Below are 23,726 nucleotides of genomic sequence, written 5' to 3' on the forward strand. Positions count from 1 at the left end.
TTTTCTACCGGCTGCCTGTTGGAGGTGGCCGGCGCTGGCTCCGCCCCGCCGCTCGCGCCCGGGCCGGCTCGTGCCGCCGTTCCCACGGCAGCCAGGGGACGCGGGCGCTGACTGACAGCTCCGCTTTCCAATGCAGCGCCGCTGGCGGAGCCAATGGGAATGGCGGGGGGGCGGGCTGCGCGGCGGCGGCCCGCGGTGATGACGGCGCGGCGGCGCGACGCGGGGAGGAGCTGTGGGGGTCAGCGGGATGGAGGTGGCGGCTGCCGCGGCTCCGGCTGTGCGGTGTGGCCTGCGGCGCTGCCGGGCGGGTAGGGGCTCGGCTCGGCTCGGCCCCCGCGCCTGACCCCACTTCAGCCTGGCGGGGCACCGCCTCACGCCGCCCGGGGCCTCGCACCGCCGGCCGGGGCCGCCTGCCGCGGGCGGGGGCTGGGCGACGGTGGAGCTGGCGTCACCTTTGTCTCTCCGGCAGGTCTCCGGGGGCGGTGGGCTTCGCCCGCCGGAGGGGTTCCCCTCAGGCTCTGCAGCACGCGGGTGACTCTGGAGGGCATCAACAAGCCCGTCATAGACCGCATCATCCGCGTGGACCATGCCGGGGAGTACGGGGCAAACCGTATTTATGCGGGACAGATGGCCGTCTTGGGCAGGTCCAGCGTGGGGCCCGTTATCCAGGTAAGAACGTGGATCTAAACCGATCGCTGTGTTTCTGCTTAATTTGTACTTGATTAATAGTGGTCGAATGAAGTTGAAAAATTGCAGCTTTCCTAGTAAGATAGCTGTCCATCTTTTTCTGAATGCGTTCAAATGTGGGTTTACAAAGAGCAGCAGGATTACGTGGTAAGGGGGTTACCAGTACTGCAGTTAGGATAGTGCTGCCATGAAGACTCTTACTTTGCAAATATTTTTATGTTGCCTTTTAATAACTATCCTCATCTACCCATCTTCACCACTTCTTCTTTGGGATGTGAATAGTGTTACCTCCACAAGGAGCATTAGTGGCCTGAGCTGTCTTGTTTTTCGTTGGGTTTATTAGTTTTATTGGAAGAGTTTAACTTTCCTGGTTTTTTTACTTCACTGTGATCTGGCTCTTTTGCAGCAAATGTGGAATCAAGAAAAAGATCACCTCAAAAAGTTCAATGAACTAATGGTTGCATACAGAGTTCGACCTACTGTTCTGTTGCCTTTTTGGAATGTAGCAGGTTTTGTTTTAGGTGAGTTAGTATTATTACTATTATTATTATTTTGTGAAGTCTTCAGATGTGTCAATTATTTGTGTTAATTGTTTTCATATGTTTGGTACCACAATCACAGGGGCTGGAAGTGCTTTGCTTGGAAAGAAAGGTGCAATGGCTTGCACAGTGGCAGTGGAAGAGAGCATATCGGATCACTACAATAGCCAGATCCGAACTCTTATTGAAGAAGATCCAGAAAAGTACAAAGAACTGTTGCAGGTATTAAACTATAAATGTAAAAAGTAGTTAACACATCCATTGAATTACCTAATACTACTTTAGTCTTTTTAAAATAATAGGCTCATATAATTTACAGTTCTTTGTTCTATCGCTTAGAATGCTGAAGTCAACAGAAACTTTAGGTTAAAAGGATATTTTTTCCTTCAGCGGCAACTAAATTGATCAAGCACCAAAATTAAAATGTATGTTGGATTAGCTACAGCATGCTTTCAGTATTTCCCTTTTGATTGGGAGAACTGCTTTAATTTTGACTCCTTTTGAGTGAAAGGAAGGGTTTAGAGGGGAGTCAAAAGGAGAAAATGTGATTGCATAGTAACATTTTGCTTATACTGGATATGATTATATAGTTAGAAGAGAATATTTCACTTGGAAGGGATCCACAGTGATCATCTAGTCCAACTGCCTGACCAATTCAGGGTGACCAAAAGTTAAAGCATGTTATTTAAGGGCATTGTCTGAATGTCTAAACACTGCCAGGCTTGGGGCATTGACCACCTCTCTAGGAAGCCTGTTCTGGTGTTTGACCACCCTCTCAGTAAAGAAATGCTGCCTAATGTCTAGTCTAAACCTCCCCTGATGCAGCTTTGAACCATTCCTACATGTCTTATCACTGGATCCCAATAAGAAAAGCTCTGCGCCTCTCTCTCTACATCCCCTCCTCAGGAAGCTGTAGAAAGCAATGATGTTGCCCCTCAGCCTCCTTTTTTCCAAACTAGACAAGCCCAAAGTCCTTAGCTGCTCCTCATAGGACATGCCTTCCAGCCCTGTCACCAGCTTGGTTACCCTTCTCTGGGTGTATTCAAGTACCTTCACATCATTCTTACATGGTGGGGCCCAGCACTGCACACAGCACTCCAGGTGAAGCTGCGCCAGTGCAGAATACAGCGGGATAATCGTCTCTTTGACCAGCTGGTCATGCTGTGTTTGATGCATCCCAGCGTGCATTTTGCTCTCTGTCTGCCGGGCGCGCTGCTGACTCGTACCAAGCCTGCTGTCAGCCAGCACCTCATTCACATTCTGGTTGTGAACGCTGTTCAGAGCGTGTAGGGAGCTAATGTTTGTTAGCTCTGTGGGGATCAAAAATTCCCCCAGTATTTTAGGCATCAAATTGGGACACAGTCCTGCAGGGTGTTTCATAGAATCATTTAGATTGGAAAAGACCTTCGAGATCAAGTCCAACCATGAACCCAGGGCTGCCAAGTCCACCACTGAACCAGATCCCTAAGCACCATATCTACTGTTCTTTAAACACTTCAGGGATGGTGATTCTACCACTTGCCTGGGCAGCCTGTTCCAGGGCTCAACAACCCTTCTAGTGAAGAAAATCTTCCCAATATCCAGTCTAAACTTCCAGTGGTGTAACTTGAGGCCATTTCCTCTTGTCCTGTCACTTGTTATCCCGGAGAAGAGACTGACCCCCACCTGCCTACAGCCTTCTTCCAGGGAGCTGCAGAGAGCGATAAGGTCCCCTTGAGCTGCCTCCTCTCCAGGCTGAACATCCCCAGTTCCCTCAGCCACTCCTCACAGGACTTGTGCCCCAGCCCCTTCCCCAGCTCTCTTGCCTGTCTCTGGACATGCTCCAGCCCCTCTACATCCCTCTTGCAGTGAGGGGCCCAACAATGAACACAGGATTTGGAGGTGCAGCCTCACCAGTGCCCAGTGCAGGGGGACAGCCATTTCCCTGGTCCTGCTGGCCACACTGTTTCGGATACAAGCCAGGAGGCTGTTGGGCTCCTTGGCCAGCTGGGCACACTGCTGGCTCACATTCAGCCAGCTGTCAACGAACAGCCCCAGGTCCTTTTCTGCCAGGTGGCTTCCCAGCCACTCTGCCCCAAACCTGTAGCATTGTGTGGGGTGGCTGTGACCAGAGTGCAGGACCTGGCACTTCTTGTTGAACCTCATACAGGGGGCCTTGGCCCATCGGCCCAGCCTGCCCAGATCCCTCTGCAAAGCCTTCCTGCCCTCAAGCAGATCAAGGCTCCCACCCAGCTTGGTGTCATCTGCGGCCCGAGGGTGCACTTGATCTCCTCATCCAGATTGTACATATATTAGACTGAACCAGCGGCAGCACTGAGTCCTGGGGAACACCACCTGTGACTGGCTGCCAGCTGGATGTAACTCCGTTTACTACTGCTCTTTGGGCTTGGCCATCCCGCCGGCTTTTAACCCAGCGTAGAGTGCACCCGTCCCAGCCATGAGCAGCCAGGTTGTGGGACACTGATCTGTTTCCACATGCAGCACATCGAGCTTGTTTGTGCTCTGTTGGGTGGGATCTTGCTTTAGGGTCTGCTTCTTAATTTCCAATTCTATTGTGCATTGTTTAACATGTAGCTAAATCTGGTTACTCCAAATATGTCTTCTAGCTACAGAAATAGTATCTGAAGTAACCCAGGTTATGCTGGCGTGCATAAGGGAAATTCTACCCCTGAAAATAAAATCTATAAACTGAGGGGGCTCAAAATAAAGAGAAAAAGCTAAGCAGCAAGGTTATTCACAGTGTCAATATAGGGAGGACTAGCGACAAAACCAAAAGTAATACAATTTGTTGGGTGGGGACAGTGCTTGGGTGTCTGTAAATACTGACCGCTTTATTAAGCAATCCTGGTTATCTGCAGGCATCTTGAGAGAAAATTCTTTCAACCTTTTTGTCCCAGTTGAAAAATTAGCAGAGAAAAATAGTGGTCTTGAGAACATGCTGGAATGGACAAAAGCCCTGTTGGCTTACAGGGAAACACCCTTGCTGATCATCTGGCAAGGCAGGGACCTTAATTTTGTTATTTAAATTGTCCAAATAATTTGTATGTGTGAAACAAATTAGCATTACAAGTTAGTATGACTACAGATTTTCTTGAAACAGTGAAAAAGATAGCGATATATTAAACAGCAGCTTGATTTTAAAGACTTTTTTGGAGACTATTAAAAGAACTTTAGGTTTGAGTAATGCTGTAAATAATTGCCTTCTTGCTGAATTGTGGATTCAGGTCTTTGTGAGACCCGCACCTCAGATGCCTGCCCTGGTGCACACAATGGTCAACAGCGTATAGTTTTTTATGCTAGCTGCCTTGATTTTTCTGCAAAGTAGACTTACTAATTAACTGCTGTTTTTAAAGGTAATCAAGCAGTTTCGGGATGATGAACGGGAGCACCATGACATTGGTCTCGAGTATGATGCAGAAGCAGTAAGTACAATGTTAACTGATTTACACTTTTAGTGAGGATGTAGCTGTGATGCTTTTATCTTCCTTACCTAGTGACTGTGACGTAGTTCTTTGAGAAATAGAAAAGGTGCTTGATATTCTTTCCCAAAGATAAATATGAAAAAGCACTGTAATAACATAGCTTTAATTTTCCTAGAACAGAATTGAACCTGTCAGAACTCGTGTCAAGTGTTAAAGTGATTGTGTTTTCCCAAGAGGTGTCCTCTGCACAATTTTTAATTTTATTTTAACTTTAGATTAAATATTTTTTAAGATAAGGCTATTAAGTGCTATCCATACAACTGGGAACTTCAGGCATCATCAAACAACCATATTAGGAGGTGTGAAGTACTGAAGTAAATTCTGTGCTGCCTTGTATACCGTATGAGGAACGTGTGACTTCTTTCCTTTTTTTCTCTTGACTTATATTTGTGGGGAAATGGAAGGATTCTGTAAAGCTGACTGGTTTAAATTTGGTTTTCTCTAGGGTAGATTAGACTACAAATACAGGCATTTTTTAGTGTTTTTTTTTGTTAGTGTTTTTGCTTTCTTCTGGTTTTGTTGGGTTTTTTTAAGCTAATGCTTACTATTCCTTACCACAATCTAGCTCAACACTTCATTAGTTGTATTTAATCTCTTATTCTTTATTTTACAGGCACCAGCTTACTCAATTTTGAAGACAGCTATACAACTTGGATGCAAAGCTGCGATATTTTTATCAGAAAGAATTTAGTGGTATATTCCATGATGTTTGTGGCAATAAACTGTGACACAAAAGTGTATGGAAATTGCAGAAGACTAATAGTTATTTTATTCAGCCTTTTAAAACTTTCTTCACTAAGCATCTGGTTTGGCCACCCTTTGTCACGTGGAGTACCCGTTCAAAAAGTATGTGTACTGAAGTCAGTTGAGCCAGATATGAATAAAGGTGGCAGAACTGGGTCTGTGTGAGCTAAACCTTCTTATTCAGAGACTGTTCACAAGGTGGCAGCAAAAGATGTATGTATATACATGATTTATATATATAATATGTGTGTATACATACACACATAAAATGATAAATACATTTTCTGTCTTCAAATTTGTATGTACTTGAAATAAGCTGGAGCTCATTAGCTCTCTTTAAAATGGTTAATACTAACTAAGGATATTTTTGAGTTCTATTTTCAGGATAAGTAAATGAAGTACTAGTAAGTAGTCTGTCTTGAATGAAGAGTGGTATTATTAAGACTTTCATTTGAAGACTTGTTTGTGGGTTTTCTGGTTTTTTTTTTCAGGCTCAATTCTGAATTCTTTAAGTAGAATTTTTCTTCCTTTGGGTTTTTTTTTGTAGTTGTGGGGGTTTTTTGTTGGGGTTTGTTTGGTTTTTTTTTGTCCTGAGTGTAAGGAGTTAATCCCTGAGATAAAGCAGGTGGAGAGAGTAACCTGGAGCACCTGTGAAATTGCCCTTAATATTCTCTTACAGCTTTCAAGTTTGTCTTACTTTGCTGCTAGTCTTCAGTGGCTCTCAAACAGAGATGCTTTTACTTTCTCCATGTTTGAATAATTTCTCTAGACTTTCTGCTGGTACCCTGGCATGGAGCAGTAGAAATAAAAAAAGACAAAGTTGTACACACCTGTTCTGTTAAATACTAATTGCAGAAGATGAAGGTACAACAATGGAATTAGAATGCCTTAAACTGGTAGGTATGAAAGGGACTTTGTGCAAGAATGCATCTTTTGTTCTTTATGTCTTTCCAAATGCCTATGGATAATATAGAAGATGCTGATATTGTGATACAAACATTTAAATTCCCTGTGAGAGACTTCCATTTTTATAGCTGAGAAGCATGATCTTTTGACTGTAGGTGGCAAGGGAGGGAAACCCTGTGAACAGAATTGTGGGTCAAAGAAGGCACATATCCATGGTCTTCCCCTTATATCCATGATTCTAAAACTTTGAGGAGATGCAACTCGTTTAACAACTATAAGCTAATGGTTTTTTCCCAGTTTTAAAGGGTTTCCCATTTCTACAGGTTTTTGTGGGTTTTGTTTTGGTTTGTTCATTTTTTTTCTTAATAAGAGTAGCTAAGCTTGACAGATCAGGGAGCAGAATTTCTTGCTGCTTGTTTTCTGGTTAACAGCTATAATCTATTAGAAGTCAGTATTTCTTAGCCCAGGCAGTAGGATATAACTAATTGAACAGGTCAGCTATGGATGCGGGATGTAATGGGTATAAACCTAGAAAATCAAGAAATGAAATAGTAGCAAGTCATTCACTATCATGAGGAATGGGGCCAAATTGCCGATCTTGATTTTTACCTTATATGGTGAAGCTACGGTTATATTGAGGCTAGTTAATGTGGTGAAGTTTTGCTGTGTGCTGGTTCTGTTGTGCTGGCCAAATGCTATGTACTGACTTTGTAGCTGCTTTGAGACCAGAGGAGGATAAGAAGTGCAGGGATGCCATCAGGAATCAGAGACCTGTGGGAGCAGCATCTCAGAGCATCTCAAATTCAAGCATCAGGAAGCTTGGTGAGGCTTCAGACAGCATTTAATCCAGGTACATCTGAGTCTACCTCTTTGAGTGGCTCTGTTAGTATTTGTTGGTACTGATTGGTGTGTAATTGTACATGAAGAACTTCTTAAAGAGGACTATTTACCCTTTTTTTGTGAAGGAGCTTAGACTGAAGGTTAAATGTCAATATAGAAACTCCTGTTCTGTATAATTTATTATGACTGACACTTTGGACATTCTTTAAGTATCACTTCTATCACACCATTGCAAGTGTGGCCTGGTTATGCTCAAACCACTAGTGTTATTTACATTGTCCAAACAAAGTAGCTTTTGGTTCTCTATGACTGGTTTGCACACCCAGTGGAATAACTGGACTGGAGGAGTTCAAAGCTAAATCACAGATTTCTCAGGGACTGGGTAATAAGAAGATAGCTCTAAGGGGTTCTTGTTTTAATTGTTTCAGCCCCAGGCAGTTGTAAGAAGCGTGCATGTAAACTTGAGTTTAATAAAGGTACATCATATCAGACTAACACAGTATCTTCCCTAACTTGACCAATTTTCTGAACAAAAGTTGCGTCTAGCAGATTTCTTGCCTTAATTTCTCTAAAGCATTTGGTATGCTGCTGGTTTGTGGAAAATTCCTAGTTACGTTCAAGAAGGAATACAGTTAATTGAAGTGGCTAAAGGGGTAATGAGTGGTGTTGAAAGAACATGCAGTGCGGTCATGTAAGTCATGGACTTCCATAATTGAGTAAAAAGGGGAAAAAAGATTGCTTGATGAATAGTCCATTGTAAAGCCTTTAATAACAGGGGCAGCATGAGACGGCGTCTTTTATACATCCATTGTTAAAGCTGGGGAGGGAGGGGCACAGCATGTTTTGACTCAAAGCTGGAAGTTGCACATCCATGCATACAGTGGTCTTGGGATATAAACTGTAAACCGAACCAGACAGTTTCCTGGTCTCTTAGCATCTTACATCTCAGGACTGAATACTAAACAAGGCATCTGTGGGGCTTCCCTAGATAGATGGCACTCGGCTGAAGCCTGATGCTCTCCACAGCAGGGCTTACGGGGATTCTCTGAAGATGTCTGCGGTGGTGTTCAACAATTTTGTTGTGGGATTTGCTGCTGACATAGAGAAGTGTTCATGTGATTCTTTGTCCAAGATGTGGGTGGCCTCCAAGACCATCATGCGCTGCTCGCTTGGGGCAACAACGTTTAAGAGACAAACCTCATTTTTTAATGCATTTAGTTTGGCCAAAGGCTGGGAACATCAAATGTCAGGAAGTCACTGTGTGAGGTCAGTGCCATATCTGCAGTAACTGTGAGAATGCTCACAGTGAGTTCTTTGTCCTCAGCAGCTGAACACATCCTGCACATTTGAGTAGGCTGTCAGACAGTAATGCTGTCTCTAGCTGTGAGCATAAAATATGAACCGGTAGAACAGCTCTGCTTTATGCTCCTGAGCAGGATTTGTTCTTTCTTTTTACTGGAGCAGCATATTTGTGCCCATCCAGAAGTGTGGGTGAGCTGTTCTTCTGCCACTTCCAATGGCTGTGCATATCCTTGCTCACTGGCAGTTCCTCTTTTTTTGTTGTCTTACAAAGAAAATGGAGTTGCTTTTCATTTTCCTCATGCAAAAGGGACTTCTTTTTTTTTAAAGAAATGTTTCAGATTTTGAAAGTCTACAAAAGCTGGTAGAAGGTTACAGGAGGACTAGAGATGCTCAGGTGCAGCACAGAACTTCTATTGTACAGCTGCTGCGAGGATAGTTTCTTTTTGATGTTATTTTGAGGCAGAACTAAAGCTGACTAATGTGAGCCATCTTGGCAGGGGTTAATGGCAGGCAGAGGCCAAAGTATACAGCTTATACAAATCTGTTATCATAGTGATTCTCAATGAACTTTGGTCCTGTTGACAGAGGAAAAAGAACTTGGATCCGACAGGGAGGCTGTGAGATGCTGCATTTTCAAAACAAGGAGTGGGGAAGATGGCAGGATCTTCACGTGCCTTCGGGTTTTGGGGCTCCCTTCTGAACCATAAGCTAAGCACATCATTGGGTCTTGTAATATCTAGTGGGATGAAATCCTTCCCCTCAAAGTAGCGAGGGCTCCTTCTAGCTCCTGTGATAACCAAGGGCCTGATCCTGATTTTTTCCTCCAGAGGAGAGTGTTATCTTTCAGTGAGGAGGAGCAGAGGGTATCCATCTGTGTGTGTAGGCCTACAGGGATGTTATCTGCTCCTTGATCAGCATCTTACCTTTTGTGCTTTTCTCCTGCAATCAGTGCTGGGGATGCTCTGGCCCTGATTCTGCAGAGCTGCTCTGAGTCAGAGATTAAGGGTAAGGATGGTGCTTGGAGGTGAGTGACACGGCCAGATGGTGTGTCCTTCTGAGCAGTGGGGCTTTTTCTGATGCTCTGACAGCATCTGAAGCAGGACCTCCGCACCGTCTGTAGGCAACTGCACTGGCTCAGGAGGAGAAAAATCTAGCAAAGCAAAGCAAACAGGCAACAGCAGGTCTTGTCTCATGAAGCAAGAAGGATGGTTATGGAAATTCAGTGCAGCTCTGAAGATCTGTGGCCTGTCAGAAACAGCTCTAGAAAGCTGCCAGGGCAGCAAGGCACGCCTGTGATGCCAAGGTGGCATAGGGCTGGCTGTGCCAGTACATGTTTCAGCCTCTTGCTGCCGCAGCTAGGCTAGGCAAAAATCTAATCCCCGTGGCTGTGATGAATGTGGTGATGCTGACACAAGCTGAATGGACTTATGCCTTGAGTTATGTAAAATGGAATGCATAAGGTTGTTTGGCAGAGAGCTAATTCATTGTCTGAGATGATAAATATTGCAGATAGAAGAAATACCAGATCTAATGGGCTTGATCTTTGTCTGGAGTAAATCTGTGTGGCTCACTTGAACATAATAGAGCTAGGCTTGCTACAAATTGTCTGAGCGTATGCCATACAATTCCTATGCTGGGGATGACACAGACTGTATGCTTGTATTTTTTCTTAGTGTTTTAGGGGTTATTTAATTTATACAGTCCCTTTTGTCTGCCTCGTTTCTTGACTTTATGGAAGATATAATTTCAAATGGTGTGCCAGTCACTTTTTTTTGTCGCTAGCTTCAGAGTTGTGGCATGTCACTTGCATTGAATTCTGTATGTATTTTACGCTTGGGGAACTTAAAGGGATAAGTCAACAATATTAGCCACTTCAGAGGAGGAATATGTGTGATAAGGGAGGAGGCTGCTTAAAGGTACCATTTTTCTGTTGTTAATTCCATTTCCCCAGAGTGGCTGAGATGAAAAATCCAAATAGATTTAGGAGAGAGACAGCAGCTTTGCAGTTAAGTTCTGCTACTCTGGGAGTACAACTTCTGTTGAAGAAAGCTTGTTACGCTCCTGTTTAGAGTTGGGGGGCTGATTTAATGTTGAGTAAAGTGGAAATAACAGTTAATTGGAACAGCTTAAGTGGCTAACAGGTCTCCAGAACAACTCGACTGTGTTGGCAGGAAAATGCCATTTGTTGTCATTAGATGCTTTCAACAAATGCAGCCTCCTGTTCACATCAGGTGTTTTTGAGAAGTACCACCTGATACTGCAGTCTTACAGAGCAGAATCCAAACCTAAGCAGGTCAGGGGATGGTACTTCTGTGTCCAGTGATACACCGTATGGCAGCAGCATCATTTCATTGTGTTAAAATGCAGATTAATACACCTATGCTGATAGTAAAAAAGATAATTTTTTTGGTGCTAAATATCTTTTGTTTCACAAATTAAGGCCATGGCACTGCCTTTACTTGTGCTTGTTCTTAACTGGAAGTAAGTGATGTTCTGATGGAAGCTCAGGAATCATGCAGTGTTGCTTGGAAGGGAGCTCTGGGGGTCATCTTGTCCAGCCTTCCGCTGTGTTCTACCAAGCTGTCGTGGGTTTCTGTCAAGTTTGTGGTTTGAGGGCATCTGTATAGTCAAAGGCTGCTCACTCTGTGTGCAAACGCCTAAAACATCTAGTGGAGTGAAAAGCATTTGCTTATAGGAGCAACAGACATGCAGTGCCAAGGCAGATGACTCAATCACGTTGATCTTTGTTGCTGTCTCTGGATTAAAGTAAATTTCCTCTTTAAACAGTAGCCTGTGTCTAATTTAAAACTGTGTCTCATCTTGCTGATAAATTGTTTTCTCCCTTCTGTGGGGGAAGAGACATGCTCCAGGGATGGCACCCACTTCTTGGGAAGGAGAACACACTCAACTTGCTTTCCCAGGACTAGTGCCTAAACGCTGAAACACAGCAGGGCCTCTGCTCTCTGGATCTGTCATCCCGAGTCTCCCCATGCCAACGGCTGTGGATCCGGAGGCAGGCACAGCAGACCCCTGCTGTCCTCTCTGGAGTGATGCTGTCATATTTAACAAAGTCTTATCTCTACTAGCCCGTGGCATTCCTATGAGAAAGGGGCTTTGCTTTAGGGCTGGGTTAAGAGAAGGCTACTGGGTGCAAGTCTACTAGAGGTGTAAGTTTATGCTTAGGCTTAAGTCCGAGACCAGCAGGGATAATTTGATACTCCAGGCTAAATTTGTCCTGAGACTTTAGCAACTTGCCTGTGGCCACAGAACAAGTCTGTGGCAGAAATACACTGGAAATAAAATTTTAAAGGAGTTGAACCGCTCAGATGCCTGTACTAACCATAGAGCGCTCCTGGTATCTTGTGAAAATGTGCAGACTTTGCTACTTTTAAGTGTTTTTTATCCAGCAAAAGAACAGCAGCAGGACTTAAAATCACTGGTGAGATTGTTCTGCAAGTACAACTTAATGGCTCAATTCCACCATGACCTGGAAAGCTAACTGCTAGTGATGGATGAGGAGCTGTCTTCCACATCTCATCTTGTCAGCCCTCACTGTTCTGATTTTGGCAGAAAAATGCATTTTACTTGAAGGCTTCTAAGGTGGCTGAAATGTTGTGATTTTTTTTTTTCATGTAACAACTGTCTGCTTTTCAATTCTTCCCACCCAAATATCACAGCAATACTTGCTAATGAGAAATAATATCTTAATTTTAAGTGACTCAAGTGCTATTGTTTACACAGAATGTGAGAATGTAGCAAGACATCATGCATATGTTTAAAGGGATAATGCAGGAGGGATCAGTTCTCAGGCAGCTGAGCCTTGCAAAGAAAGATGACAGGTACATGTGTTTATAGACAGACTCCAGAGCTGGCTGTATTTGCTTGTCATTTGTCATAAACGCAGAGACTTGCAGCACAAAGTGCTGGTACAGCATAAGCTGGAACATGTGCTCCTCTCCAACAGATGTGGCATGAATCCTAATGCTTGCTGGATGTTTCAGGTTGGTGACAAGCAAGAGGATTTATCCTGGTAAACTGGTATGAGTAACCTGAAGCCTTCCCATGGAAAAATCCCAAATGGAGCAGGCAAAGTATGGCAAGCCACCTGGACCTACCTGATATTTGCTTGGATGGTTTGCAGAAGTGTTGAGTAACACTTCTGAAGCTTACTTGAAGCGACTGCTTTGAAGTGACCGATTGAGTGACCTGATAGTTCACTGTTTCTTTCCAACTGACTCATTATTCTCTGTTGACTGGGTTGTCAAACAGAAGTAACTCGCCACTCAGCGGTGACAGCCCTGTGTCTTGTTTTTGGTGACTTTCCTATTAACAAGAAAATCTGTGGTTATATTTCCCCCCCTTTTTATCTTCCCTGCACATACCAAAATACATGTAATACTTAACACAGCCTTTGTTTTAAGAAGCTATGTTACAATACGACTGCCATATGTCATCTCATACCGAGTACTTATTCCAAGCTGTGCTGGAGTGAGTTAAGAACAACTTACTCTAATACAGTTGTCTTTCAGATTTACTGAAAAAACCCCAGACATTTCACTTACAAAGTCTTATTGTCACAGCCAAGAGAAACTAAGAGAACAAATTATGTATGTGAACTGCATGTGTTAGATATGAAAATGAAGTGTAAAGCCAAAAGAAGTTTACAGAGATTTCCTAGAGAGTATTTGTCCACGTTGTAAAACCAGTGATAAATGTTGCTGCATCTGGCAATTATTTTACCACCCTCTGGTCTTATTTGGTTCAACCTGTTTGTCTTGGGTAACACTTACTCGTTCTTGAGTTATCCCACATACCAAGATATTAATCTGCTTCTCATGCAAACAGTCAACAATCTGAAACTGCTAACACACGGTCGTGGGCTTGATTCAGTAGCTGGTTTTGTTTGCTTTCTTTTGTTGTTTTTTTGTTTTTGTTTTTGTTTTGTTTTTGTTTTAAGGATAAAGAATCCAAAGTGAATCAAGTCCATTTGGTCTCTGTAGCTGGACCCATGCCCCTGCTTCTTGCCCCTTTGTTTAGAAGACTTCCATGCTATGAAGTTTCAGAAGTCATAGCCACCACCCATCAGTATTTGCCTTAAATCACGGAACTTCCTAAATGGATTTTAGGTGTTTCATTTTGCTTTGCTTTGCTGGGCATGTCAGGTCTGGTTTTTCTGTGGGCATTGCTTTACTTGGCTTCTAAAATAATTTTGTAAGGTGTTGCTGATTCGAATCATTGGGCGAGTCCAGTTGTGCCCTTGATCCAGCAGTGCTCTGCTGCAGGGGTTTACAGAAAGAATCAAACTCTTGTGCTGAAGGTAACCAAATACAAGTATTACCATGACAATTTATTTTGGTTATTGATGGGTGGGTGAAAGTATCTATGCAAATGCACGTCGGTGTGTGTCTTGCATTGATGCTGCGTGTGTCTGTTGAGCTGAGGAATGGATGATGTGCCTTCAGAGAGAGGGTTCACAGGGATAAGGGCTGCTACGGCCCCCTTGCAATCATCAGTGATGAGCCGTGCTCAGGTGTGGAGTTGCCCATGCCTGGGCAGGCCACAAGTGGACAGGCGGTGGCTGGCACGTGGCTGCTGTTGGAGCCCTTTACGTTTAGGAGGGCTGGCAAAACCATTTCACTAGCCACGACTTCAAGTCCACTGGGTGCTCTCCGGTGGCTGTCCTGGGGTGGAGAGCGTGCACGGGCATATTTACACCTTTCCTGGACTCAAAGCCTTCCAGCCCTTCTTGGTGAGCTGGTGACAAATGGTGTGCTCACAGTGCAGAGCAGGAGCTGGTTTTCCGTGAAGCAGAGGAGAGGTGGTGTCACCCTGTTGCAAGGACCCACAACGTGACTGGGGGCCAGGAGAGGGCAACCTGGCTGCCATTGAGCTTTCACGTACCACTGGGCCCGATTCAGGTATGTTTTGACCAGGATGGTTTGCCTTTTGCTGATGGATGAAGATGGGCACTGAAATGAAGTTATGTTTGTTTCTACTTCTCCCCTCCAACCCCTTCTTTGATCAGTGGACATGGTGTAAATGGACTTGGTGGCTGTTTGGGAGATAACCTGTTCTTGGTAAAAATACCTGCCTTCAGTTGCCTTCTGTTATTTATTTAGTTATCTACTTGGGGAGCTGAATCAGTGTGGTAGCACATCTGCAGCTCTACGCACAGCATAAACTAGAAATGGCAGAGGATACTGGAGGCAAATGGTCTCTGAGAAACCCACTGGTTCAAAATTGCTTGTTCAAAGTGTTTGGTGAACAGCTTCAAGTAAGATAAATGTCCAGGAGTCCATGAATGATTCATTAAAACAAGGGAAATAAATCCAATGAAGCATTTGATCATTATGAATAATTCATTGGACTCTAATACATTTAGGAGTGATATTTAAAATATATTTCCTAAGCTTGTAATTCATAAACCTAACAAAAAAAAAAAAACTAGAAAGAGGGTGTATTATTTATTCCAGAGCCATATGCTGAAATTGTGTGAACTGAAATCTCTTAGAGAGTTCAGATGCAACCCTCAGTATTTCATACTTCTTAAACAACCAAAAATCTTCCCGCAGAGATAAGATCTTAATGCTCCCATCGGATCAGATCCCAGAAAAGCTGTAACCACAGTAGAACAAAAGGTATGGAAATACAAAATGCGTAACTTTCAATATCAAAGTGCTTTCAGAGGGAGCTTGAAATTTGTTCAGCCTGAGGCATCTTTCCCCAAGCCTCTGTTATCTGTCACACCGTGGCAGCAGACAGAGCAGAGAGGTGGGAGGGAAATAACGGATTCATACGAGGACAATGTGGTGTCATTTAAAGAGCTGTGATCCGAGCAGAAGTCTTGTTTTGGATGAGTAATGGTTCCTTTTTATTTTTCAATTCAAGCTTTTTGTTCTTTGGCCACCACGGATAGCCTTTTTTTACTGCTACCATGAGGACCAGTAATTTATTGTGAGGGTGGCTGGTGATGCCTGCGCACCGCAGTGCCACGGCTGTGGTCCCTGATGTGTGGTGCTGCAAAGGTGTCTGTTACACTTAATTTCTATGTGGTCTTTTGCTGCCTCATGCTTTCTCCAACATTTATGTCCTCCTTTAATTTGAGCATATTCTTTTCCATTCAGAGATGACCTGGATATAAACATCCCAGGGGCACTGGTGACCCTGCTGCTGGGGAGGGTGGGGGTTTGGGGTGCTGCAGCATGATCCCAGTGCTGATGAGAAGCCACCTCCAGGGAGCCAAAGGGGCCTTGTGCCAGTGGCACGGGAGATACCAATGGCTGCTGAGAAGGATGTCTCAGCATCTTGCTTGCTCTTCTGGAAAGTGCTTGTATGTCCCATCTGCAAAACCTCCTGCTTGCTTCTCTGAGCACTGTAAAAGCCCTGGGGGCTATTACACTTGTTTGCAGTAGTAGGACCTCAGCCAGGTCATGGACATGTCCCCACTGCTGCTGCAATAGGGGAAAATACACCTTTTGCATTCACTGTTCTCCTCCCCCATTTGCAGGTACTACTTCAGAGACTGCAAAGGCAACAGGAGACAGAATGCATTCCTGGGGCTAAAGAAAGAAATAAAATGCAGCCCTGAAGCAGCTTGTTATCAGAGTGGTTTGGGCTGGGGCTCTGTCTCCCTTGGGTGAGCCTGTGTCGTTCCTCTTGTTTTGGTGTGTTTGCTTTGTATTTGTACCTGTGTGAGATCAGAAGGACGACTTGTATTTTACAGCTCCAGGGAGCAAATATGGTGCCTTCTGTATCGTAAATTATAAGGTAGGACATGAAAGATGATCCCAGCTCCGTACCAAGTGGCTGACACTGTAATAATAAGGAAACCTATGACACCAGATGTAAAAATAGCTGTCATTTAATGAGCTCCTCTGACTGGCCTTAAACAAAGACAGGTATATGCTGCACTTGCCGTCTTGTAAATGAAGTAATTGTGTTGCTTTGCATCGATCTGTGGAATGTTTAATCTTAGTTAAAGGGGCGCAGCCTGAGAAATTGGTGCAGAGCGATGCTGGGAAGAGATCAGGTTTAGCCTTCCTGGCAGGATTTCAGGCTCCAGCGCTGTAATGCTGGTCCCCTCACAGGGCAGCCGAGCAGGTAAAGAATTCCCCTTGAAGCAGGAAGGTCACATGAGTGAGGCTGATTTTTAGGCATGATTTAACAATTGCTTGTGCATACAGCTCCTGTACCAGGTACAGTGCTGCAAGGCTTTCATTTCAGCTGGTGATGAGCAGTGCCTGCAGCACCCCCCCAGCATCTTTCCACCCGCACTGGGTGGGCCAGAGCAGTGCAGGGGATGCCACCCTGTGTGGGCTGACGTCGCTGGGATGGCACTTCCCAATGGAGATGGTGCTGGCTGGGGGTTGCTGCCAGGCTCCCAGTGTAGGTGTGGGGTGAAACCTCCCTGAAGTGAGCCTGAGGACCTCTGCTGCAGTCCTTCTGGGAAGACAGGGGTTAAAAACAGTGCTACTTCAGGCCCTTTTATCAGTTTGGATTGCTTTTCCTTCTCTACAGGCCACTTTCCTTTTAAGCCATTAGCCTTTCCCTTCTCTATCGTGATCAGAGGAGGTGAGGGTCTAGGACAAGGCTTCCCAGAGCTACCGCTGCCTTCCATCCCCACCGAACGTATGCTGCAAGCCAGAGCACCAGCTTTTTGCACCCTAATTGCCAAGTGCTGATAAGCTGGTTTCCCTGATCTCCCTCACTCAGGTTTCCTCCCATGCTGCTTTTTCCCTCCTTTTCCCTGGGTGGGTGATCCAGCCCAGGCTTACCAGGAGGAGTGTCAGCTGAGCCAGGATCATCTCATTATTTGAGGCTGTAAGCTGATAACAGAACTTGTTCCCTGTTGTGCGCTCAAGGACTAGTACAGCATGTAAACCTCCTCCGCTGCCCCGGGAGAGTTAGCAGGGCTTGTTGGCTGGAGCCTTTAGGTACAGCACTGGAAGCTATACATTAACAGGACTGTTGTCATTCAAACGTGGATCACATCAAATACTGACCTTAAAGAGCAGCTGCAAGACTTACGATCTCGACCCAGGGAGCTTTCATGTTTCCATTTTCAGTGGAAATGCTCCATTCATGGAAACACCTCAGAGTATTACTGCTGATTCCCCTTCCGTATGATGGTTGTACACCTGTGCTCCCCTGGCTGAAAGATGCTGCCTTTCCACGATGCGGTAGTTGGCTTTCTTCACAATGCCAGCAACTTCAGCTTTCTGGAGGACGTGTGGCGGCAGCCCCCCATGCTCACTGCTTGTCAGACAGAACTCAGCATGCCAGCTGACATGAATGTAGATAGGCTGGAGGTTTTTGTTCCCTTTTCATTGCTTAGCTAGAAACATACAGGCATGTCTTCCTGAATGCTCGTGTAATAGGCAAGTATAAATGTCCTGCTCACACAAATTTCTATGCAAAAAAAGCCCTTGAGGGTTTTCAAACAATATGGGACAAGCTGGAGATGAGCCAGCTGATGCTGGTACTGCTTGCCAGCATTGAGTCAGGGTATTTCTGTCTGCGACAAGGGTAGGTTTGGGCAAGAGACTGCTGTATGAGTTACTCAGGAAGCCATCCTTCTACAGCAAGGAAATCCTTTATTGGCCTATATGTGGCTTATAGAGACCTGGTCTGCTTGCAGGCTTTCTGATTAAGAAGTGCTACACCCTGCTGATAGCTCGTGAGCAAACAGACTGGCAGAGGTGGCAAGAACATCCCACTTACTAAATAGAAAATATTTTAAGAGACAGTGTGTGGTAGCACCCCTACCCCTGAACTCCTCCATGTCCACGTACGTGCTCTGGAGGTCTGGCTCTCCTCAGCCCTGGGCTGCCGAGTCTCCTCAGCTGGCTGTGGTAGCAAGACACCTCCTCCTGTTTTCCCATCCCTAAACGGGGACTCGGTCACCCGGCTGCTGTGACTGGCACAGTCCACAATACAAAGTGGATTCATATCTGCCCGACTCTGTTGGTTCGTGTTGTGACTAACAGTGTTACCGAAATCTCGGAATGAAGAATTTATCGACAACAATGTGATGAAGATAAGCAGACATTTCTTTATTGACGGCCAGATGCGTGAGTGAGTCCTCTCACGATCAATGCACACCATGGCTCAAAATCATACACCTTATATAGAACTTATTCGTACATATTCATTAAGTGTTCCTGCATAATCATAGTATTTCCCGAAAATCATTAACATACTCTCCTCCCATATCCGATTCTGCACAGTAAAGGTTAGAAAGGTCCAGAAATGGCTCTGGGGTACGATTTGGGTAGGTGGTATATGAGTCGGTGGTCGCGATCTCCCCCTGCCGGAATTACCTTTCACTTAAGGTAACTGTTTCTTGGCAGGTAACGACGAATTGCTTCACTCGACCCTCCCCAGTTCACATTAATTCTCATTTTGACATTTTAGTACATTTTCCTAGGTTACATATAAACAATCATCTTGAATCTTAAGTCTGTTATCTAAGTTCTAAACATTCCTACTAGGTGATTCTGACCAATTCCTTCGGCCTTGATACCGGGTTATACAGAGGATTTCATAGCAGCTACTGCTGTACAAATACAAGTTTCATTAAAATATTTCTTATAACTCTATATTCCTATTAAAATAACTCTATAAAATAAAATGTGGTTAATTAATTCTAACTTATTAGCAAATCTGTAACAACAGTGTCCTGTAAAACCTGGGAGTCAGAGGAATGGCAGGTGAAGGATGTTTATTTTGAGCATGGCATCTCCCTTGCAGGACCACCCAGTGGGCTGGGGGAGGAGATGTACTAGCAGCTTTGCTTCCAGAGGAAATAATGAGAAGAGTAATGATTGGGGCACGAAGTCAAGTGACCAATCTTTCAGACTTGTATTTTTTTGCTACCAATTATTCTACTGTTCTGCTATAGGCTGTTCAATAGTGCATTATAATAAGTTGTAGGTATAACCCACTCGCTGTAGAAGAGCAGCTGTACATCCCTGGTGCATGAAGCGTTCCCCATGTTATTTCCTCCCGCACCTGCAGTAGACTGTGTGCAGCTTTGGCTTGTCGGGGCAGATACTAGCCCAGGATAGCTGGTAGGAAGGTTAAGGTTTGATTTCTCGTTGTGAAAGCACCAAACAAATGCCATCACCTGTCTGTGCTTTCTGCCACTTTCTTCTACCTACTCAGATGGTGAGCTCGCTGGTGCAGACTGCTCTTCCTACATCTCAGACAGTGTCTGGCAAACTGCATTATTAACTGATCAGTTATCCCAATGTATGAAATACTGCTAACTGTGGAGAAACTTTAATGGATGCTGTATGCCCAAAACCAATTCCCTTTGCCTCTGCAAATCTCTAGAGATATCGTGCAGATCGTATATACTGGGATATCTATTTTTAGCTCAGACTTGTATGTGAATAAGTATAACGTTATTCCTTATTTAGTGAACAGGATATCCTGGATATGGGACATTCTGAAGCAAGTGTTTAGATAACATCTATATTTAAACAATGGCTGATTTAAACAATGGTAGTAAAAATTGATGTTGTGAATTCTCTCTGGTCCTGATTTTGAGGTCATGGTTATTAGTGTACGACCCATTATTTTTCTGGAGTACGCAGTTGCTATTAAAAACCTCATAAACTTTTTTCTTTTAAGCTTTACACAGGAGCAAGAAGACCACTGCTTAAGTGAAAAACGAGGAGGATCAGCATTATAAATTGCCAGCAGTGGAGTTTATAGATATTTTAATCCCAACAAATGAGCTGCTCCTTTTTTGGGAGACACAGAAAGAGGAAAACAAATCTGACAGCCACCACAGAAGCAGATGTATTGTATGTGGCTCAGCTCCTGGGAGGTGGTGGAAGACCATGCAGGAGAAGCAAGTTGCATCACGGCAACTTGTTCTCAAGGTCAACATGTTTTTTACTAGAAGTGACAAGAGGAGCGAAGTACTTCAGACAAGATTTGGTTTCTTTTCCTCTGTGATGGGTTGTAAAATGCAAAGTATGGATAAGCTGTGGTAATGTGGATGAACTGCATCCATTCCAAAGTAAATACAGCCCCTGCAGCACAATTTCAGTAGGGCTGGAATGATGGGTAATGAGGAATGATGCTTGTTGCTATTTGGTAATTCAAAGCAGTTTTGTGTTCATGAACACTTCAGTTCTGGTACAGCAGCCATCAAATGCCCTCAGCTTGCGCGAGCAGGCAGAGGGAGTGGTTCTTAAATTGGCTCTTTCCAAGTAAGGTCTGGATAGTAAAGCTGAGCACCTCTGTGAAGTCTCCCACCTCTGACGTATTCAGCATTTTGCCCAGAGCCCCAGCCTGTGCCCAGGGAGTTGTGAAGCAGCAGCCAAGGACCTGGAAAAGATGCCATTGACCATCTTTTATCAGCCCCAGGCTCCACAGATCTCATCTTGCCACTGGCTGATGAGGTGAGAAAGGGCTGGCTGGTAATTTGAACAGCAGTAGTAAAAAATCAATGTAGATTCACTCTGGTCCTGCTTTTGAGGTCATGGTTGTTAGTATACAACCTGTTATTCTGCAGCTTGAGTGAGCCTGCACCAGCACCGTCTGGCACATTTACAAGCAATGCCAAGCCAGTGTTTGCACTGGCCGGTCTGGGGTGGCTGGTCGCACGCTTTCTGCCAGCCGGCCCCTGGGCTTGGTCCAGTGACAGGGGTAACATCTGCATTTTCTCCAGCTTGTGGGGCTCACGGCTGGCTGGGAGGCTGCAGCCGTTGCCCTGTATGCAGGTCCCACAGTGATAATCGCCATGCTGCTGAGCTCTAGGTCACCCCGTGGGCAGCAGCTGCCCGACAGCCACAAAGGGCCGTGCCAGCTCCTGCAGATGTAGCTGTCTGTCTCCTGAGCATGGACGCGCAGATAATCAAATCAACCCTGCATGAAAAGAGAGCACAGACTATCTTGAAAAATGGGTATGCCTGTAGCAAGACCTCAGGGCATGTGAAACATGTTGGGCTTGAGGGTGTAAAAAGGCATAGGCTAGTAAAAATTGAATGTATGGGCCAATGGGTTCATAGAGTTCAGCAGCATTTTTCAATAAACATCCTGAAGAATTGGTTTTGTACCAGCACAGCTGTGCTTTTTGAACATTTTTGGAGGTGCAGAACAAAGTGTTGCAGTGATGGGTCACAGGCAATAAGCAACATGATGAATGTTTTTGTCCTCTTACCCGGCTTTGTAAAGAAATACAGGAAAACATGGAACAGGGAGTGGGGAAGGAAGATGCTATTCTCTTCCTGGTTGTTTTCAAAAATATGGCTGTTGTGGAACAATATTTGAGTAGCAAGGTTGTGGCTTCAGCTGCCCCACAGCTGTCAGAAAACATGCTCTTGGTCCTGGGGTATGGAACCTTATGCTGGTTGAGATGTTACAGTATTGCCTACAGTTTCTTACCTTTACATCTGCTTTATTTTTAATTTAAATTAAATTTTTAATTTAAAATAAAAAAAACCCCAAACCCCAACCCTCCTGATTGTAACTCCAAAGGTCAGTGTTGGAGCGGTTAGGATGTATCTCTGTAGCTCTCACCCTGGTTTGGTTGCCTGTGAATTAATTCAGGCTGCTTGACTTTGGTTACCTGGTTTGACTTTGAGCGCAGCATCTTGGCTATAAAACACAAGCTTCTTTCTGTGAAGTATATTTTTGTGTACTTGAAGTAATGTTTTGCTTCCTATAAAGACAAATTACATAATCAAACATTTGTACAGCCTTTCTCTTGCACGTGTGTTTCTCTGACCCATTCCTTGTTACAGCATTTTCAGCTTTCAGTCTCTCATATTCAGGAACTGCTCCTTCACCTTCATGGGGCCGCCCCATGACACTGTGCACATGTAGCATGTTGCAGTAGTAACTCAGATCACCTGAAATTAAACCACAACAGAAAGCTTACACAGATGCCCCTTAAACTTCAGCGATCTTCAGCTCAGTAAAACATTTATTAAACAAGCAGAAGCCGAGGATGATGATCCTGTCCCCGTCAAACATCTGAGACAGAGCTAACACACTTCTAGCAAAATGGCATGTTTAGAAACAAGCTCCAGTATCTATGCAGAAAGCAGTGGGGCAAATTCTAGAAAGCATGACAAGGGCAATACACAATCTAGCCCTACGGTCAAGAAATAGTGACGGACAAATGCTACATACAGAGGTCTTGTCCTGAACAGCAAATGTGTCAGACTGCCTTGATGAGTGGATCTATGTGGTACTATGTGGCACAACTTTCCTTACCCTAAAACTGAAGTGCTGCCTTCGCATCTTTAGGTAATTGGCATCTCTGAAGACTTGCTGCAGCAGGAGCTTGGGATTCTTGTTTCCTAGGTTTAATCATCACTACCACTGTAGAGGCCTCTTCAAGATAAAGCTAGGTGGGACAAAGATGCACAGAGAAACACAGCTCAGCTACAGTGAGGATGGTACAACCCATGAGGGAGAGATGTATTATATGAGACGAGGAATTGCAGATCCTAAAAAACTCTTTGTACCTGCAGTGCCCTGAAGAAGCAGTTTGGATGCAGGGTCACTGACAAAGGAGTCCTGGTGATTTCTGTAGGGTTCAGTGTGACGGCTCAGCGCCACAGCAGTGCCCACAGGCTTCATGGCTGCTGCAACGCTTCTGTGCCCATCTTCTGACCCAAACGTTGGGCTCTGCCGCTGGCAGGCTTGCGATGGTGCCCAGGGTAGCTCATTGCGCGCATGCTGGTGGGTCCTCAGCCCTTCCAGGGGGCCGTGTCGAGGGCGATGCTGTGGCAGCCGCCGTTATCCGCAGCAGGCCGCTGGTTGCAGGGCGACGAGGCCAGGCGCCCCGGCGCAGCATGGTGGGTGAACCGCTGTGCCCGCACCATCCCCTGGGCACCGACGCCCGTCGGCTGTGACCGAGCGAGGCGGCCCTGTGGCGGGGCAGGCTCCGGCGCGGCGGGGAGCGGAGCTTGCGCCGGGGCCGGCGGGGCGGACAGCAGCGCACCCCGCCCGGCTCGGGGGCACGAGTCGCGTGTGGCTCCGCGGATGCTGCCCCAGGCGCGGCAGGGCCGGGCCGTTCCCCAGGCGCGGCGGGCAGGAGCAGGGCCAGGGCAGGGCCAGGGCAGGGGCAGGGCAGGGGCAGGGCCAGGGCCAGGGGCAGGGGCAGGGGCAGGGGCGGGAGCAGGGGCAGGGCAGGGGCAGGGGCAGGGGCAGGGGCAGGGGCAGGGGCAGGGGCAGGGCCAGGGGCAGGGGCAGGGCAGGGCAG

General features: G+C 45.4%; 1 protein-coding gene and 1 long non-coding RNA gene across 2 annotated transcripts; one reads left to right on the plus strand and one right to left on the minus strand.

Annotated features, from left to right (window-relative positions):
- The first annotated feature begins 69 nt into the window (after nt 1–69).
- Nucleotides 70–5,608, plus strand: COQ7 (coenzyme Q7, hydroxylase). The gene is made up of 6 exons (XM_080386710.1): nt 70–308; nt 470–669; nt 1,094–1,208; nt 1,309–1,448; nt 4,580–4,648; nt 5,322–5,608. Exons 1-6 carry the CDS (start codon nt 248–250, stop codon nt 5,397–5,399), a joined length of 663 nt encoding a protein of 220 aa, XP_080242836.1. The 5' UTR covers nt 70–247; the 3' UTR covers nt 5,400–5,608.
- A 362-nt stretch (nt 5,609–5,970) lies between these two features.
- On the minus strand, nt 5,971–23,476 carry LOC308063582. Its single transcript, XR_013927995.1, has 2 exons — nt 22,733–23,476; nt 5,971–22,365 (listed from the first exon to the last, which is right to left on the minus strand). It is a non-coding gene; the product is annotated as an uncharacterized lncRNA (long non-coding RNA).
- Nucleotides 23,477–23,726: the final 250 nt, after the last annotated feature.

Source organism: Falco punctatus, assembly GCF_963210335.1.
Source record: "Falco punctatus genome assembly, chromosome: 4".
NCBI classification, from domain to species: Eukaryota; Metazoa; Chordata; class Aves; order Falconiformes; family Falconidae; genus Falco; species Falco punctatus.